The 19,390-nt window shown below is 43.1% G+C and overlaps 1 protein-coding gene across 7 annotated transcripts; it reads right to left on the bottom strand.

Annotated features, from left to right (window-relative positions):
* Positions 1-1,271: 1,271 nt before the first annotated feature.
* On the bottom strand, positions 1,272-18,911 carry LOC111854166 (ADAMTS-like protein 2). 7 transcript variants are annotated; one of them, XM_023831868.2, is made up of 19 exons: positions 18,196-18,911; positions 15,766-15,856; positions 15,131-15,270; positions 14,901-14,976; positions 14,598-14,802; positions 14,311-14,456; positions 13,986-14,172; positions 13,446-13,526; positions 10,833-11,008; positions 9,536-9,806; positions 8,228-8,576; positions 6,086-6,177; positions 5,836-5,962; positions 5,467-5,680; positions 5,154-5,309; positions 3,371-3,541; positions 2,513-2,689; positions 2,258-2,402; positions 1,272-2,174 (listed from the first exon to the last, which is right to left on the bottom strand). In XM_023831868.2, the coding sequence occupies exons 2-19, from the start codon at positions 15,853-15,855 to the stop codon at positions 2,056-2,058; spliced, it is 2,922 nt and encodes a 973-aa protein (XP_023687636.2). In that variant the 5' UTR covers position 15,856; positions 18,196-18,911; the 3' UTR covers positions 1,272-2,055. The 7 variants fall into 7 exon arrangements, with proteins under 7 accessions (XP_023687636.2, XP_023687637.2, XP_023687638.2 ...); XM_023831869.2 differs by having other exon boundaries at positions 5,467-5,695; positions 13,986-14,109; positions 18,196-18,716; XM_023831870.2 differs by having other exon boundaries at positions 5,467-5,695; positions 14,686-14,788; positions 18,196-18,712.
* Between the last annotated feature and the right edge of the window lie 479 nt (positions 18,912-19,390).

The raw sequence follows: 19,390 nt of genomic DNA on the forward strand, positions 1-19,390 counted from the left end.
ATCTTTTTTTACAAAGTACTCCATAATTTAGAATATTCTTAATTAAATACTGTATTCGACAGAATTATTTGCATACTGAGATTTAGCAGGCCAAAGGCAACATTTTATGCTAGCTTTGTACCATATATCCTTGGTGATTTGGTATGTGTTTTGTTTTGTGTATGACACCAGAATGTGGCTTCAATGTAATTTTCTTGATTGTGAATCCAGTGGCCTGTACTACGAAGCAGGGTTACTGGCTTATCGGGTTAACTTGTTGGATTTAAGGTAGTCTGGGCAAAATGTAAGTGAACGAATATGAAGTCCATTTAAACGGTGTTACCTTAAATCTGACAAGTTACCCCGATAAGCCAGTAACCCCGCTTTGTAGTACAGGCCACAGGGATCATGTGCTTGTCAGCTTTTTGCCATATCATCATTTTGTCTCTATATTGTTCATTATATTATTTGTTTATATATTTGGATAAGAAAGAATTATGAATTAACAAGAATATGCATTCCTTATTCAGCCGAATCATATGTGAGATTCTATGTTGTTCTATAAATGTTTATATATATTATATATATATATATGCATATATATATATATGCATAGATATATATATATATATATGCATAGATATGTATAGTATATTAAGAAAAATGCAATTTAATTTCTAAATAAACATTAAACCCTACTAAATGCTAAATTATAAAAAATGCATGCTTAGTTCATATTGTTTTATCCTGCATATACTATCAGGTAACTTAATAATATAAAGAGCCTAATGCATGGCATTTAGATTTAAAAGTACCAATAGTAGCATAATTAGCCCTTTACCCAGATTTCCCTCTGTTTGAAAGCATTGGATTTTTGCATAAATCATACAACTAGAGATGCTCAGAATATTATGGGAGCAAGATATGCAAAAAGCGAGAGCTTGTTAATACCAGCTGGTGGATCAAGGTGTCGAAACGTGCATAACTGAAAAGGAACCTCCTAGGAATGCCATGTCTATAAGAATCTATGAACGCATTCATAAATACATTATAATATGTTCATAAAGCATTTTAAACACATTATAGCCATGTTTATTATGCATTATTATGCAGGACGGCCTTAAGTGCTCATCTATAATGCACTATAGATACATTTATAATGCAGTACACAGCATCCTTAATGCTTATACTGACCATTATAATGCATTATTAAGGTATCTATAATGCATTATAGATGGGAGCGTCATTGGAGCTTAAGAAGTATTATAATCAATACTATAATGTCGAATGACTGTCAGTAGAAGATGCTGTAATGCTTTATTAATTCTTATACCAAACATTATAATGCATTGTGAAGGTTTTATAATGCATTATAAATGATAGCTTTAAGTAAAGTGTTACTGATCATACTTAAGTTAAAAGAAAGTCAAGAAAGAAATCTATTACCAGCACATTTAAACATGTTTGAAGAAAAGAAGTGAGAGCTACAAACATTGGCCTCGTAGGGGGTTACAGTGTTTTTCCTTTGGAAGTGGCAGAATTTCCTTAGCTACAGACAGCATTCAGCATTTTCTTTTTTGAGAAACGTTAATATGGCAAATATACATAAAAGTGATATAGTTGCAGTCGTAGTGTAATATTGCATTTGTCCTATGTGGTTTCATTTAGTGGCACATAATTCGTGAATTTAAAGAACTTCACTGGCATTCATCAATCTACAGGCACCTCATAGACGTGTAATACCTTGCAAAGATAATTAACGCATCGTGTCCTTCAAGTGCAAAAGTTGTTTGGCAGTATAGTTTATATTAATGTTATGAGAGTGGAGATTTGTACAGCGAAGCCCAGCCTGCCCTAATCCTCACATCTTGGTTATGCATCTCAGCACGTTATGACTAATGTAAGCAGTTTATGCTGGCAATTACATTTGACCTTCACTTGAACTTTAAGTGACCAGTACACAGTGAAGTCATTGCAACACTGGATGAATGCATCATCTCAGGACCTTTGAACGCCACTGAAAATTGTTGTGCCGCAATAGCGAGGCAGATTAGTAGGAAGCCGGTCTTCCTGGTGTCAGAAGTATGGGCCCCTGCAGGACCGGCAGCAAGCCTTGCCGTAGTACCAATGGCTGCACAAGTTCACCTGCAAGGCCAGGGAGCAGTTGGTGTCGGGCTGGTCCTTACAATTCCCATCTGGAGCAAGAGACACCAATCACCGATCCGTTATTCTCACCCCTTGCAATCAAATTTATTTCTACCCATGAGGCTGGTTGTACCTGGGGGCTGTGTTGGGCAGGGATCCAAGGGGCAAACCTGCTTACTGGTGGGCTTGGTTAGGGGGTCACACCCCTTGACAAGCTCCCTTCCTTGGTAGCACTTCACATCTCTTGAGCGAGTGCCAGTGCCACAGGTCTTGGTGCACTATGGAGAGCAAGAAGAGACTATTGGCAAAAAAGCAGTAAAGCGGGTAGGATCATTATCTGGTGGCTAATAAAAGAAAACGATGTGAACTCAGACGTGGTTTATTTGACCTCTGACCATGGTGTGGTGTACCACTTGAAGCATGGCCTCTCAAAGCAGGTGCTCTCGTCCTCCGGTCGCTCTCCTGCAGCACACTCACTGTCTTCATGGACTTGAAAGACCCCACCAGTGATCCCAGCACACAGGACCGTTCTTCGCCTGATGCCGCGGCCACATCTCGTGTTACACTTTGGGAGAAAGAGTTTGCCCTGCATATGAATACTCTGTAGTAGTGATACACAAGATGTAGTCTTAGTCACAACCATCTGGCAATGTCATTATCTGAAATCCTGGAGAGATGGAGAAGACAGTTTGTTCTTCCAGTTGAGTAAATTGTAACACAAATATTTCCAGTGTCACGGAATACATTAATCATAACTTCATAATTTAATTCTATCATTTAAGGAAAGACCAGACCAAAGTGTGACATACACAGGAGGAAAGTCTCAGACATTTCCAGCTTACAGCTGGTAAACTCCTAGCCTTTATAACAAATAGTATCTTAGCTATAATGTAACAAGGCTAGGTAACATTGTCCAATATTAGTTAAGGCTATGTAACATTGTTCCATAATAGTTAAGGTTACCATATATGTGCATAAGCTAATGATGGACAAAATGACACTTCATGAACCATTAGCTGTATTTTCTGACCCCACTAGATGGTGCTCTTGGTTTACTTTGGGGCATTATTTGTGCCCTTTTTTAACAGAGAGCACCATCTAGTGGGGTCCAAAAGTACAGCAAATGGTTCAAGTAGCATCATTTTTTCCATTGCTACCCTTTCCCCATTGTAGAATCCTTTTTGTAGCCTGATCCCTCAGCCCCATCCGACTTTTCCACCCTCCCTCTAGCCCTTATTCTCCTCACCATGTCCCAGTCCTGCACTATCCAGTGTGGGGGGCAGTCCAGGCTTCCACAGGAGTGTATGGCCAGGGGGCGATCTTCGGCAGGGCATTGAGCATCAGGCATCACGTGTCCATCTGAGGTCTTGCAGTAGACGTGCCGGATCATCATGCCCTGTCCACACGAGCCGGAGCACTGGGTCGAGAGCATGTAAGGAGGTTAGGCACTCAGCACTGAGCCAGGAGATAAAAGGGCTTAGAGTTATAGCAAAGATTGTTTGGTAGTGCTTTATATGAACTGCATCTTCATAATGCCTTTATAATGCATTCATAGAATATTCAGTGCAGTGTCATGATGCTTTCATACAACATTCATAATCAGTATGCAAGTATACCTTAACATCCTGACATACCTTAACAGGTTTAATATATATTAACAACAAATATTATACGATCATAGAATTGTAATGTTTATTAGTATCATACAATGTTGGTCATTAATGTATATTAAAGTTGTTAAGGTATGTTAGGATGTTATGGTATACTTACATACTGCTTATGAATGTTCTATGAATGCATTATGAAGGTGCAGTTAATGTAAAGCATTACCAATTATTTGTACTCTTACTGAAAAATGTACATGCTTTACCTTTCAAACGGTGCTGCTGCAAACACTTGCTCTAGTCAGTTACCGGAATACTTCCTTGTTGTTGTGTACTTCTTTACTTAAGATTAAAATGAGCTTTACTTAAAATAGAAAAACGAAGCTAGTGTAACTACATGGTAGTTCATTATAATTATATGAAGCATTTGATGGGATTTCCTGTTGACAAATCTGAGTGTCACAGACCTGCCCCCCCCCCCCCCCCCAATGGTACTCACTGAAACTGTGGCCCCCCCTCCCCCATAATACTCAGTGGACCTGCGCCCCACTCCCCCACAGTACTCACTGGACCTGGGCCCCCTACGCCCCCATGATACTCACTGGACTGGGCCCCCCTACTCTCCCATGATACTCACTGGACCTGGGCCCTCCTCCCCCCCATGGTACTCACTAGACCTGGGCCCCCTACCCCCCATTATACTCACTGGACCTGGGACCCCTGCTCCCCCATGGTACTCACTGGACCTGGGGCCCCTGCTCTCCCATGGTACTCACTAGACCTGGGCCCCCTACCCCCCATTATACTCACTGGACCTGGGACCCCTGCTCCCCCATGGTACTCACTGGACCTGGGACCCCTGCTCCCCCATGGTACTCACTGGACCTGGGGCCCCTGCTCCCCCATGGTACTCAGTGGACCTGGGCTCCCTACTCCCCCATGGTACTCACTGGACCTGGGGCCCCTTCCCCCCATGATACTCACTAGACCTGGGGCCCCTGCTTCCCCATGGTACTCATTGGACCTGGGCCCCTCCACCCCCCCATGGTACTCACTAGACCTGGGCCACCCCATGGTACTCACTGGACGTGGGGCCCCCAACCCCCCATGGTACTCACTGGACCAGAGGCCCCCGCTCCCACATACTACTCACTGGACCTGGGGTCCCTACTCCCCCATGGTACTCATTGGACCTGGGCCCCCCACTCTTATGGTACTCACTGGACCTGAGGCCCCTGCTCCCCCATGATACTCACTGGACCTGGGGCCCCTACTCCCCCATGGTACTCATTGGACCTGGGCCCCCCACTCTTATGGTACTCACTGGACCAGAGGCCCCTACTCCCCCATGGTACTCATTGGACCTGGGCTCCCCGCTCATGGTACTCACTGGACCTGAGGCCCCTGCTCCCCCATGATACTCACTGGCCCCCATTCAGATGCAGCCCACTGCCTCTCACATGACGGGCCGGTGCAGTTTTTGATGGATGCCGGCCGAGTCGATTCGTCACATGTGTTCATTTCATCAGAACATCTGACATCTCTGGTCACTTGACTCCAGTGGCCGCACTTGGCTGTACACTGACAGAGATCCAATTCTTTGTTTTATCAGCCTTCACAGTCCAAAACAAGTGTCCCAAATCCACCCAGCATGGTTATAAAAAAAGACTGCAAGCTCACATGGCGGGAAACTGCGTCCGTTCCCCAGGCTGGTATCCCAACCCACCGTGAAACTCACCTCAGACCACTGAGCCACCTCCCACTGGGGGCCACAGGTGGGGTTTTGGCAGGTGCGTCGTTCCACTGGTCGCTCCACATGTGCCAGGTCACAGAGGTCACTGTAGACTGAGCTGTCGAGGCCAGGGGCCAGCATCTTCCAGCAGCGGACAAGCCGGAACTGGAACCCCTCACCACAGGTATGGGTGCACTCACTCCAGCTGCTTGCTTCCCACCTATAAAGAGTTACCCTCCAGCCAACCATGATATGAAGCTACTGCAACAATGTCACAAGAAGCAATGGTACAATCTGCTTCAGACAGGAGATTTGGACCATTCGTCAACTTAAGCACTTGATCTGTGTAAACTTGCACATCGACGCCAAGCTTACCTGGGTTGACATTCCCTTCCTATACAGAAATCATGGACGGGTTCTGGCCGGGTCAGGTTATCACAGTAGGTGTTGTCTACCTCTGCTCCATCATAGCGCACACAGGTGACAAAGGATCTGGCCACACCTGTCGTCCAATCAGAACCAGAGAAACAAGGCTATTGTATATCAAGCATAAGGATTATCGTTCCGGATTTCAGAACTTTCGTTTTGTGCCTGTGTGTGCATGCGGGTGTGAACGATACGGTGCCTATGGAGCAGGACTTGCTGCAGGGCTCCTGGGAGGAGAGCTTCCAGCGGTACATGTCTGCAGTGCTCAGCCCAGAGTTCTTCCAGTGGCTCCTGCCGACACAAAGAGAACCGAATTGTTGCACCAAACCCAATGAGCCCTATAACCAAGTCAGCGTATGGAATCCGGATACAAGTATGAGAACTGTGACAGACATCCTGGGGAGTCGCCATGTGGGGACTGATTGGGGGGGGGGGGGGGCATGGGCAGGACTGGGGGTAGGGTTAGTAATATGGAGTTGTAGCTATGGTACACAGATACATATAAGTTCTTCCTAATGGGGGCTCCAAGGACCCCCAAGATCCCCCACAATTTAAACACTGCCGGACACCACACCTGCACATCTACTATATGTAAAGATGCAAGTGACCACAACAAAAACAAGTGCATGAAATAGAGACAGATATGCACACCCACATTGCTTTGTAAGCACGCCAGTCCCAGGGAATGAAAACCAAAAAAAAACAAAAAAACACGGAAAGTCACCAGTCATGATTGGTGTCCCATGCAACCAGTAACCAGTTTCAGAAAACACCGACTACATGTAAAATATATTACTTACATAGATAGTTTATGTGGGATGACAGGAAACACCTGCTGTGTAATACCTAGCACACCCATAGCTTGTGACACGTATGGGAAGGCATTCCTAAGCTTCTTTAGATAGGGCTTTATCTCACACCAGCAATCCCATTAGAAATGCCAAAATTAGGGGGGGGTGCTGCACCAGGCCACAGTCCTGTCACATAAAGGAAGTTGTTTTTTACACTAATGGATTCAGTGGTGAACATATGGGTGTCAGAGTTTAATAAACGGCATAAAAAACATTACATTTGGCCCTTATTTCCAGAATAAGGTCTCAGGATTTGAGATGTCTCCCATTTCACATTTCCTCATTAAATAGTCAGTGATTCAATAAGCTAATTAAGACACTTGATTTTACAGCTAAACTGGTCGCAGCTGTTTTCACAAAATTGATGAGGTTTCAAAGACCAAAATTCAAATGTTTTTTCCTCTCCTGCAGTCAAATAATAAACTGCAGATTCAGGCCCGGCTTTCAAAAGGACATTAAATCTTGGCTCAGTATAAAAGATATAAAGGCGAATTTTTTTTTTTTCTCATCAAATTAGCATGGTATACCAAGATAAGCTGTAGCCATCTAATATATAAATTATATTTCTACTTTTGTAAAGAATCTTCAGTCTCTCCTGCAATTAAAATGAGTTTCTTTCCTGTTTATCATCTCCAGACAGTCAAACCACTAAAATAGTGTTTGGATGTTATACAGAGACGTGCATATGAATTATAAATATGATGAAATGCAAACCTTTCCTCAGCTTGCCGTTTCCAAAGGTTGGGCACTTTCTGAACGTGCCCAGGTTATGAAGTGCTTCTCAATCTCTGCACAGCTGCCGGGAGACATATGTGGCCCCCCGTAAACTATCTTCTCTCTTACTGTCCCGATGTCAAAAGCTGCTAATCCATCCTGCCCTGTCTATAAGCACATCCTGATTTTGCCGAGTTCAATGTCTCCCTGGGTCAACAAGAGAAGGGCTTGCCTCTGACTTCTTTAACCAATCACAGTCTTCATCGTATGACATCACCGCATTGGTTAAAACCAGTGTTTCCTATTAAGCAGCAAGGTCACAGATTTCTGAAGTACCTGTTTTACTGTGCATGCCTTTTGTTAAGGGGCATGTCATGGATAAACAGACTAAACACAGGAAAATGCAAACCTGCAGAGGCTGTATGGAGCAAATGTGTCTATTTCATGCTGATAACAGTCACAACAACAACAAGGCTCGAACCAGCAACCTTGTGGTGGCAGGCACAGAGGCTTAGACTGCTGAGACACACACTGCCCCTAAACCGAATGGCTGGAAGCCTTGAGATTGAAAATGAAAAAAATGGACCAATGTGATTTCATACGATGAAGACTGTGATTGGTTAAAGAAGGGAAAAGCAAGCACCTCCTTTGTTGACCCAGAATCACATCGAACTCTGCAACATCAGGATGTCCTGTCTGTAATCTCCACATGAGGCAAGACCATAAATGACATTAAGAAGGAGAGAGGTTCAGCAGGACGTTATGAGCATTTATACCTGGTGTGGTTGGTTCTGTTGCCACTGTGAAAGCTGTGTAGCAGTGTCCTGTTGAGAAGAAGAAAGTGTCCTGTGTCATTATTGTGAATACGCTCTTGTAGTGAGCTGTTGTGACCAAAGGGAGCACCACCATCCAGACTGGTGGCATGTGGCCCTGGAGGCTCCACTTCTGTTGAATGTAACTTCTGTCCTACAGTGAGCAGCTGATTGGTGGAGAAATTGATGTGAAGCATCCCTGAAGCAGTTGACTTCCCCAGAAACATATTCCAGATGAGATTCTCTGAACTTGGCTTGTTGGTCACTGGGTCTTCACCGGCACCCATGTCACCTGACTGGGTGCTGTTCTTCCCTACAAAGTCACAAGAAATAAAAAAAATCAAGTGAATGCAGTATTGAGCAGAAAACAACGGTTTGAATTCCTTGATGACTGATGTGGTGAATGTGATTATCTTGCACTGAACGGTTTGATCTACATCTTATTGGAGTTTTTGATAAACTGATGGTTTAAACATGTGGGGTAACTGTCCAAACTGATCCTACTCACCATAAGCATTGAAACTAAAAAAAAAATTCTTAACAATGTACAGTTTTCAGTAACGGGAAAGAAACCTCTGAATTCCAACAGCTACATTCACAAAGTTGGTCTAGGCCTTCCATCACCATACCAGCTATCTGAGTGATGCACACTTTCCTGTGGCATGTGGAGGGGAGCCTTTGAGAAAGTTCGGACAGGTGTACATAAAGTTAGCTCCACAAAGGTTATCCTTTTCAGCACTAAGACCTCAGACCTGGGCCAGAGGTTCTACTGTGAAGCCACGACCACTCACATCTGAGATTCTCTGATTATGAAAGGACAAAATGCAATGGCCTTTCAATTTTTCATTTGCGTACTGCTCTTTGTAAGGCTGACCATGAATAAAGGATGGCAAAGTGTGTTCTTTGCACAGAAAGCTTGAAATCTGTCTAGTGAACCATGGTGAAATTACAGTTTTCTCTCAGGCTGCCTAAAAACCTTTAAAAACTGCAGGATCCTGCAATGGAGAGTTATATTTTTGGGCAACTGGATTGTCAAGCAGGTTGCAGTGTTAGTCTTAGATGGGATTTCTAATGTCTCTTTTAGAGGGTCCTGTACATTCATCACGAAGGAATTGACGACTTCCTAGAGGGATAAGCTTAAATAAGGGGATGAGGTCATCGCACAAGTAGTGTGCTTAGAGATTGAGTGTGTATTGAGATGTGGAAGAACAAGGGATGTGCAATTGTTGTGATGTTATCAGGATGTGATGCCATGAGATTCAGGCACGTCACCTGGTTTGTGAGGCGGGATCAAGAGCTCTTGCTTGGAGTGGATGACCACTGTCCCCTCATATACTTCATTAGTCACCTGGCCCTTCAGCTGCCCCACTTCCTCTGCCCTGGGCTCCTGCCCCACAACTTGGTTCTGGTCAGTTTCAGAAACACCCTTGTTCGTTACAGGTCCAGCGTCAGTCAGTGGACCTTCCATTAGCAGGGCAGGAGGGATTTGCCACTCTGTGTATTCATAGGTGATATAGGGGCTTCCACCATTCTGGTTCCACACCTAGAAGCAGAGATGGGTTATTCAGCTCCAGTCAGTAAAAGTCCAGACTAAGATTTTGTTTCAACCAACCAGTTGAGTGCTCTTTGACTATGACTCTTTGTACTCAACAAGTTGGTTGAAACAAAATCTTGGTCTGGATTTTTACTCTCTGGACCTGAATCATCCACCTCTGCCTAGACTACTGTTCAAAAGTTTGGGGTTTCCTTGCTTTTGAAAAAAAATCATTCATTAAAATAACATCAGATTGATCAGATATACTGTGTAGACATTGTTGATGCTGTAAATTACAATTATAACTGGAAATGGCTGTTTTTTAGTGGCATATCTACATGAGTGTACAGAGGTCTATTATCAGCAACGGTTAGTCCTATGTTCCAGTGGAATGTTGTGTATTATGTGTACAATGGATTGGCAGCACAGTCACCAGATCTGAACTCTACTGAGCTCTTATGGGAGCAGTTGGACCTAATGGTACGTAAGAAGTTGCCCATCAAGCCAAACCAACTTGTGGGAGATGCTTCCGGAAGCACGGGATGAAATCTCATCAGATTACCTTAACAAACTGACATCTAGAATGCCCAAGGTTTACAAGGCTGTAATTGCTGTTTGAAGATTCTGACTAAAGCAATGTCTGAAAAACATTATAATTATTTTAATTTAAAAAATGATTATTTCTAACTTTGTCAATGACTATTTCCTATTTACTTAGCTATGTTTCCTATTCATACTCATTTTATGTATGTCTTCATGGAAAACAAGGAAATTTCTAAGTGACCTCAAACTTTTGAATGGTGCTGTAGAAATCATCATAAGGTCAAAAGTGAATAAAATTTGGTGTTTTGCAGCATATACTTTTATATTTACATCATTATTATTATTCTGAGGAAGTACAGCATATGATGAATGGGACTGTGGTACCTTCACTATACTCATTTAAATGTAGTGGATGGAATGCTGGTAGACCCACAAACTGTCACTGGTTCCCCATAAATCCTGTGACACTACAATGGTAAAAGGTAACAGTACCAGGATATTGATGGGTTGATTTATGGGCCCCTTCGCCACAATGTACTCAATTCCAGTTTCATGTATGTTCATGGGATGTCGGTACTTGAAGATTGTCCCAGCAGCTTGAAAGTTCTGTGGGTTGTCCATTCTGTACGGCCCATTAAAGAAGAATTTCCCAGCCTGGTCGGTCACAGCTGTGCAGCACAGAGACACAGAATCACCACTGAACCCCTTAGAAAACCATTAGAAGTATATGAAGGATATTGTTGCATTTGCCTTCACAGTATTTGTCAATTCAGCACTTCAGTAGACATCGTACTTTGCTTTTCATTTTTTCAGGACACTTTTTTCAGTTGACATGATTAATCACTCTTAAAGAATCAGTCAGTCTTAATGTCAATAAATGAAGTTAAGACTGTTAACTTTGCAGAACTTATTGTATAACCAATTACTATGGAATTGGAAACACAGACTCAGCACAGTGCCACAGTACCTCAAACTATAACACCCTTGTCTCACATCTGACTTAAATTGTTTATAATTCCAAAATTCTTCCCATGTTTATTGAAGTCTCACTATTTCCATACCAAAACCAGAATTTCAAAGACATTTACTTTAGGCAAATCTATATTGTCCTTGGTTATTGTGTAAAATAAAGTTTTGGTAACACATTACTTGAGGGGGCACAAATACTTAGTAGTATCTCAGTTACTACTGGAGAATAAATCATGAACAAATCATGAACAAATACACTAACTACTTGATAAAAGATTGTCATGATTAATTAATTAACATGAGAGTATTTCACAGCATTTGTTACTTGCTCCTTCAGTAGTTGACAAAATTTTACAGAATTAACAGATATAGTAAATATAGTAACTAGGGGTGCACCGATTGCAGTTTTCTGGCCGATCAACGATCACCGATCCTTAGGCAACCTTACCTGCCGATCTCGATTTTTTTTTGCCGATCTTGTTTCTTTCATAACTAAAAGACAGTTACTTCAATGTTTCCATTTTTATTGAGTAAATTGATATGAATACTCACAAAACATGAGGTAGTGTCCTCAAATATAAATGAACATATAAATGAGCATTGCTGTTTGAACTACAAAATCATATTTTTTCTTCCAGACTTTAATTTCTCTAATTTTGTAAAAAAAAAAATATATATATATAGCTGTTATGACACACTTGTCCAAAAAATAGGGAGGGAGGCAGCCTGCACTGCACCTCTCTCGGGAATGGGAGAAAAGGCTGATTTAACCCTCTGGGGCCTAGGGGTAGGAAACACACTTTCACTGACTGGGGCATGATCACACATTTCATCACACTTAATTCATGGCAAATAAATTATTTCTTATATATTTGTTTTGCCATTACACTCATCTTTATTTTAATATATATTGTAAATATGTCAGATTTTTGTTAAGTTTGAAATTTGACATCAAAGTATAGACATTGCAAAATGCAGTTTGGAACACTTGCAGAAACATTATAAAAGTACATAGTAAGCAATGCTGGCAGTTTGTTTTGATCCCAGATATCTGATCACCAAAGTCTTGGCTACATGAAGATGACTAAATGGTGTAGATGCAACATTAATTTGGATAAATAAATAAGAAAAACCTAACTCATGTAACTATTTCTGGCTCCTTTCATTGAATATGTAGCAACTTTCATGTGTATGAATGAGCCATTGTCACCTGGCCACGTCCCCAACCCCCTTTTATGGCGCTGAAGGGGATGTATCTGGATCGCGTTTCACCGTTGCGCTGATAATCAAATTACCATGCGAATGCGATTTGAATACGCGCTAATGCGGCTATTTAGAATGTGAATAGCGATCTTCGGGTGAGAGCGGTACTACACGCCCCCGATGCAGGTAAAACAAAGTAAGATGACATGGTTTACTTTTTTTGCCGATTTAACCTAATTAAAAAAACTTTAATACTTCCGACAATGGACGTTTTGAAAAGAAGACAGATTACGGATTTAGCCAGCGTTTTTTTCATGATTATACATTAAGATTTCAGCGAGATATTTATAAACTGAAATAGACGAGAAAAGTACGCGAAAAGTACGCGATGTCGTCGACGACATACTCGACCCCAAAGAGTTAAAAGCATATAACTAAGATCGGTGGATCTCATGGGAATATCGTCGATTTCTGATCCCCTCAAATTAACGTGATCGAGGCCGATCGATCGGTGCGCCGATCGATCGGTGCACCCCTAATAGTAACTGCTTGAGATAAAAAATGTATCATGATTTGTTAATGATGAACGAACATGAGATCAGTATCTAAGAGTTTGTGGTTCATTAAGGCATAAGTAATAGTTTAATACTACATTACTTGTGCCCCCACAAGACTGAAATTTTTTCTTTGGTGTATATCTACAATTATTTATTTAGTAAATGCTTTCGCCCAAGTGAACAAGTGAAGAAAGCTTGGAGTCATAGCGTCCCTCGAGCATGGGCCCAAAAGTGACGTCATCACTCTGCTGGACCATCTGGACACAAACCCATATCCTCAACAAACTGAGCTACAGTCATGTCTGGAAGACAAGGTTGGAATCTTTGGTCGAGGCTCACCTTACTCCCGACACAACAAAAAACAGGAGCTACCCACCCAAAATATCTGCGGACTTCCTTCTCTCAATGACCTGGATGTCCCAAGAACCCTGTGGGATTTGAGTGATGAAGGCATAGCCTGAGGGGAAAAACACAGATGCAGCTTTACCTTTGACTCTCATGGTGAATCTCTCATATCTCTTTACTACTAACAAGACCTTGTAACCAGTGCCGGTCAACCAATAAGGTGACATAGGTGGCTGGCAAGGGTGCCAGCTTCTGGGAAGGGTGTCAACTTAGCAAGTATCGATGGATGGTGTTGAGGGGGGTGCAGGCGGTAAAGCTTGACTAGAACTCCACACTCCACATGAGCTTCAAGTGGCACTGCTTACAATTATAGAAGATAGACGAGAGTGAGTGCTGTAGACCAGTGTTTCCCAAAGCGGCCCTTGGGGACCCCCAGACAGTCTGCGTTTTTGCTCCCTCACAGCTCCAGAAGATAAATTCAACATAACTATAAACTCCTGGGAGGGAACAAAAATCGACTGTAGGTCCCTTAGGACCAGATAGGGAAACTGCTGAATATGACTCAAGTTACCTGCACTAGAAGCACTCTGGTGGAAGCTTCCAGTGACTCTCCTGCAGTGGCTCCCATCACCCTGACAGACCCCACATTTATCAAGAGTGTGGGATGAGAAGAGAACCCCATCGCAGCCGACTGGCTGCAACGAGACGACGTGAAACTCAATCCACGTCTGTTCCCATGGGTGCACCTGTGGTGATTCCTATTAGCAACGCAGATTTCATGACCAAACAATGTAGCCCTAATCCTAAAGACACATGAATGCAGGCATCATAATTCTTATTTCCTAAAGACGAACCTTAGGAAATCCAGATTTCAAAGCCATGAATGACACGCTAACCTCGCACTTGCTGTTGACACAGACTCCTCGGTAATCTCTGTATTTGCACGATGTTCCATCACGGGCAGGAACCATGAGCTGCCTCTGACCATCGAGGGTAGAGCAGTGAAGGTCACATGGGTTGCTGGAGATGTGGACATAATCTTCTGCAAGGCAGCACATACCAAAACAAAACAGGATGGGCATATTTCATGTACATACTGGAGTTCTGGTGGATGGTGTTTCTGCAAATCCTTCACCTACAACATGCACCATCTGGAAACTCTGAACATCAGGGAAGAAATTACCCCCTGTTGCCCCACATCCACCCCAGTGTCGGAACCCATGTTTTTTAGAAGTCAGTGGGGTGGGTTCTGTTTCCAGCCTTCCGGTTACCAGAATAGAGGGGCTTCCAGCGGAACCTCCTTCCATTGTAGATCTGTGAGTTGAAGGCCCAGCACTGCTCCTCTCGAAAACTTCGCCAAGAGGAAGGGCACTCCTGCAATACACAGGCTGGCCTGTCGATAGTATTTTATCCCGTACTGAATAGTGAGTTGGGAAACAATGTAGTTTTCCTTTGACAAATGCTTGGCTGCTACTTCTGAATTTACCTTTGTGTTGCACAGGAGGTATTGCTTTGCGTTGCCAGTGCAGGTCATATTGCCTTTTTCCATAGTATTTTTCTTCCTTTCAATGAACACATGAAAAACCGTGCTGAGCCATGGTCTTTTGCAGATTCCGAACGTTTAATAACATATATCTGTTGCACAGTTTGGCACACAGGTCTAGAATATTGATGCACAGAACTTTAAATAATGTTGCTCTTGGTCACATGACTGACCTCTGCTTTAAGCAATGCCTCTCCTGCGACGTGATCCCTCCTCCACAGGTGCGTGTGCAGGCTGTCCATGTAGACCACTCCCCCCACCAATGCGCGGTCACCATGGATTCCGCCACACTGTTGGAAGCCACGCCCCCCTTCTGGAATATAAAAAGCTGGTTTACTTTACTATCAGGTACAAAACATGGTAATGGATGCATATATGTGCTTTCCTGGCTTTGCGACTAAAAAGTCCTCTTATCACCAAAGGTTAAAGAGTCACATACAATTTTTATATGGACTTTAAGCCAACATTATAGTGATAAAAATAAGCAATTCCTCTGCTTGTAGTACAGGGTTGCTGGAAGGCCTGCATATCCCAGAATCCATCACAGGGCACACACATCTGCACCTTATGGGTACTTTAGAGACACCAAAGTGCATGTCTTTTGACTGTGGCCGGAGACCAGAGTACCCAGAACAAACTTGCAAACTTCGCAAACACACAGCGCAGAGCCAGGATACAAACCCCCGCAGCAAGAGGTGTGGGGCTGCAGTGCTGCCTCGCAGGAGCACGGCACCGCCTGGATAAAAATAGACCCTGTAATAACAAAAGTGTTACAAAGGTTGTCTGGCTGTAAGACGCTGCCTCATACCTGTTTACTTGCATTGAGGTTCCCGCAGAGTGAGAGTGTTAAGGCGGCCAGCAGAACCAGGCTGGTCCCCCCTTGTAGCCAGAACCTCATCCTTAGGAAAGCAAAGAAGACAGATGACTGACACGGATTCAGTCGCTGCTCTTCTATGTTCCGCATGAAGTCTTCAGTGCTTTGCTCTACATCATGTTTTATTGTCACAGTTGACAAGGGGACAGGTGCATGAAGGGACAACAGGGCAAATAAAGGACAAAACAGCAGTGTAGTAAAAGACGAGACAATGCAAAACAAACTACAGTGTAATACACAGTCAGAAAAAAGTACTATTTTGTACCTTGTGAGAGTACAATTACTTGTCATTCGGGCTGTACCGTCAAGAGTCTGCCAGTTGTACCCTTAGCTGCAGACTATGCTTAATATTTAAATAATCCTCTTAGCTGGGAAAATTATTCCATCAATAACCAAAGTGTTTTTGTTTCACTTTAATAAAAACATCGGTCATTTCAATCTGTAGCGGCTGACAGAGGCATTATGAACACATCCACTCCAGTATATTAACTGTAATGTTTGCATGGCTTTGCCGGTATATCAACATGCCTACGGGAAATGTATACCTTATATTACATTCTGTTATGCATTGGGTCCAGTTCTGTACAAACATGCCTTAGTTCTGCATGCTATGTTAAAACAAAAGAGAAAATCTGGATTATCCGGATCTGTACTCCTGGATCTGTTCTGGTACTCGGGGATTGCTGGCAGGTGACTTAATCTACGCTCCCTGCCTGAACACTGGGGTGTATCGCGTTCCCAGACACAGCTGAAACACGGCCAGCATGCAGGCTGAGTCTCCCACAGAGCACACGATGTCTCCGCCACAGATTTTCCCCAGCACTGGCCTCATGCAGAGCTGTCAATATAAAAGGTCGCACTCCCTTATTGCCCTCCCAAGGATCTGACCCACCCCCCAAGAAAATACCTGAAATGCTGGCAAAAAAATAATTCAGGGAGCCTGGTCTAGACTTCCGAAGTGGGTTACATAAGCCCCCTTACTTTCACAGCAAGGAGATCGGTATTTTCCAGTGTTGTGTTTATCATAGTTTACATCAGTCAAAATGAGCATTTTTAATATTAGCATATATTGAGTCAATTTCTGAATTATTATGAGTGCATAACGTCCCTTTGTAAGACAAAAACCCTTTCGTCTGGCTGCATATTTGACATATATCATACTTTACAGCTGTTGGACAGATTATTATTTATACATTCAAAAAGTATATTGGCAGTTATCTTACAAATGTATTTTTAGCTGCAGAGATGGGTTTGAAATAGTGCAACTGTACTTAGCATATAATTTGCTGTAGTCATTCAAAAATATTTCCTTTATCAATGTATGAATCATCATGTTTATTTGAGATGGTGATGAATCCACATGTCATTTAGCTGTGAGGACAGCTTGACATTCTATCAAGGAATCCTTGAAGGCCAATGACCAAAGATGCCTAATTAGCTCAATTTTAGCTGAAATTTTTAATAACAAACTAAAATGCTTGTTCATATCATGCAGAATAATTACTTTTCACTGTCAGTCTAACACAACTGACTGGCGTTTTACACAACTGTTTAGTAACAGTGCACTATATAGCAATATTTGATGCTTGCTTTTTGTATTCTTTACTTACAAAATATGTTATATGCTGGTAAAAAATCATTATGTTTGCTGACTTTTATTCCACAGCCTTATTGTTTAACTTTTATTGAGTTAACGATAGTTTAAATTATAATGTATGCATTACAATAAGCTTAACATAGCTATTTAGACAGTTAAATACAAATTTGTGGAAGAACTGCCGAAAAACTTGCAAAGAAATGCAAAGAAAACTCTATAAAAATGTATGTTTTTGCTTCTTAAATGGAATGATACACATTAAATTATTTGATTATTACTTTATTGTTCAACATTTAAACTACAACAACTCGTTCCACGTACTTAATTTAGATGCATGCGGCATTTAGTTAAATTTCAAAATATAGTAATGACTGCAATGCTTCTTAAAATCAGTTCTCAACAGTGTTTTGCCAAATCTGATTCAAATCACTTGATTAATAGACAATTAATTAATTAAGAGCTCGTCTGGAGCAAAAGCCTGCATTTGCCTTGGGCTGACTGGGCTGGGATGGGAAACCCCCCCTTACACAGCAGAGTTCTCACCATGGCGCTTTAATGGTTCATAACTCCTGAATCCGCTCCAGACCTCTAAATTCCAGTCCATGTCTTAGCACGAGCCACGCGCTGGAGAAAGTCAACTTGTCCGCCTGAGATGACTGTTGTTGTTGTGTCTGAGTTTCTTAGTTTTGCTCTGGGACAAGCAACCTAGCCAGCTGACATGACGGCATGCCGGATAAACGGCACGATGGAAATCTCCCTCCACTCACCTGGCTGCGGTCCTGGAACATCGGGGTCAATCAGCGCCCAGGGTTCAGGGCCGGCGCGCTCCGCTCAGCGGTAAGGTGCGTGCCTACATCCCCTCCCTTCCTCAGGTCCCCAAATCACAGCAGGAGGAGAGCGGCAGGAGGTGAAGGGGGAGGAGCGGCTGTGGAAACGCGGCTGCCAAGCTCAGGGCTGCCGCCGCCGTGTAGTCGTTAGCCTCGCAGCCAGGCTGGCGGCTCCCAGTCAGACGGATAGGGAGGAAGTCGTTTCCCAGCAAGCAGCCTCCCCCACCCCCTACCCTTTTCTCCCCAAGCGCACAGAAACAAGCACAAAAAAATGCACACAATGGAAAATGGCCAGTTCCCTTGAAGCATGCCGGTGCCCAAAAACACCCTCCCAGCCCTGCTCTCCCTCCCCCACCAAACTCTACCCCGCTGGCAGGGATCCATAACCATGCCAACAAGGGTGGCAAGACGGTCCATGGCACGCAGCAGACCTACGGCACAGAGACACTGAGAGTGAGACCAATAATGCAGAGTAACCCAGTAAACAGACAGAAACATGTTCCCCCAGAAGACACACACACAGGAAGAGAGTGTGGGATCGGCAGTGAGCCTCAGTGTGAGAGGTGTGGGCAGCTGACCCAGGGCTCCTGCGTGTTTTTTGTCCACAAAGAATGATCATGCTACCTCAGAATCTGTTCCGATCATCAGTCAGAGCCTCCGGTCCTCCTCATTCCCATCCACCCCTCCAAAGCAGAACAACGAAGAAGTAGCCGACTGTGTCACCAGTTACATCAGTTGAGTTACGACAATATTACATAGACGTGTTTTCCCCGCCTTCACTTGGGTTCTCAAACAGGACATGTATTGTACGAGTGCTCCCAGATGGTTATCTGATCAAGATGGAAGGCTTCCATTTAACATTGAAGAATGAGAAGAATGATGCAATGGATACAGTCTCTCAAGCCAAGAGTTACATATGCATCTAATTATTTTTCCCTGTCAGTTCTGAGCAGTTTGGTCACTAGTAACCTGTACTGGAGAGGCTGTTATGGAGGAATGATGGAGAATGATGTTGCACATTTTGCCCAAATGGCAAATTTTATCCCTGCAACCCTGAGAATAAGTGGTTTGGAGATTGATGGGATGGATGGATGGATGGATGGATGGATGAGTTTTATCTATGTAATTACTAGTA

Source organism: Paramormyrops kingsleyae, chromosome 7 (assembly GCF_048594095.1).
Source record: "Paramormyrops kingsleyae isolate MSU_618 chromosome 7, PKINGS_0.4, whole genome shotgun sequence".
In the NCBI taxonomy this organism is placed as follows: Eukaryota; Metazoa; Chordata; class Actinopteri; order Osteoglossiformes; family Mormyridae; genus Paramormyrops; species Paramormyrops kingsleyae.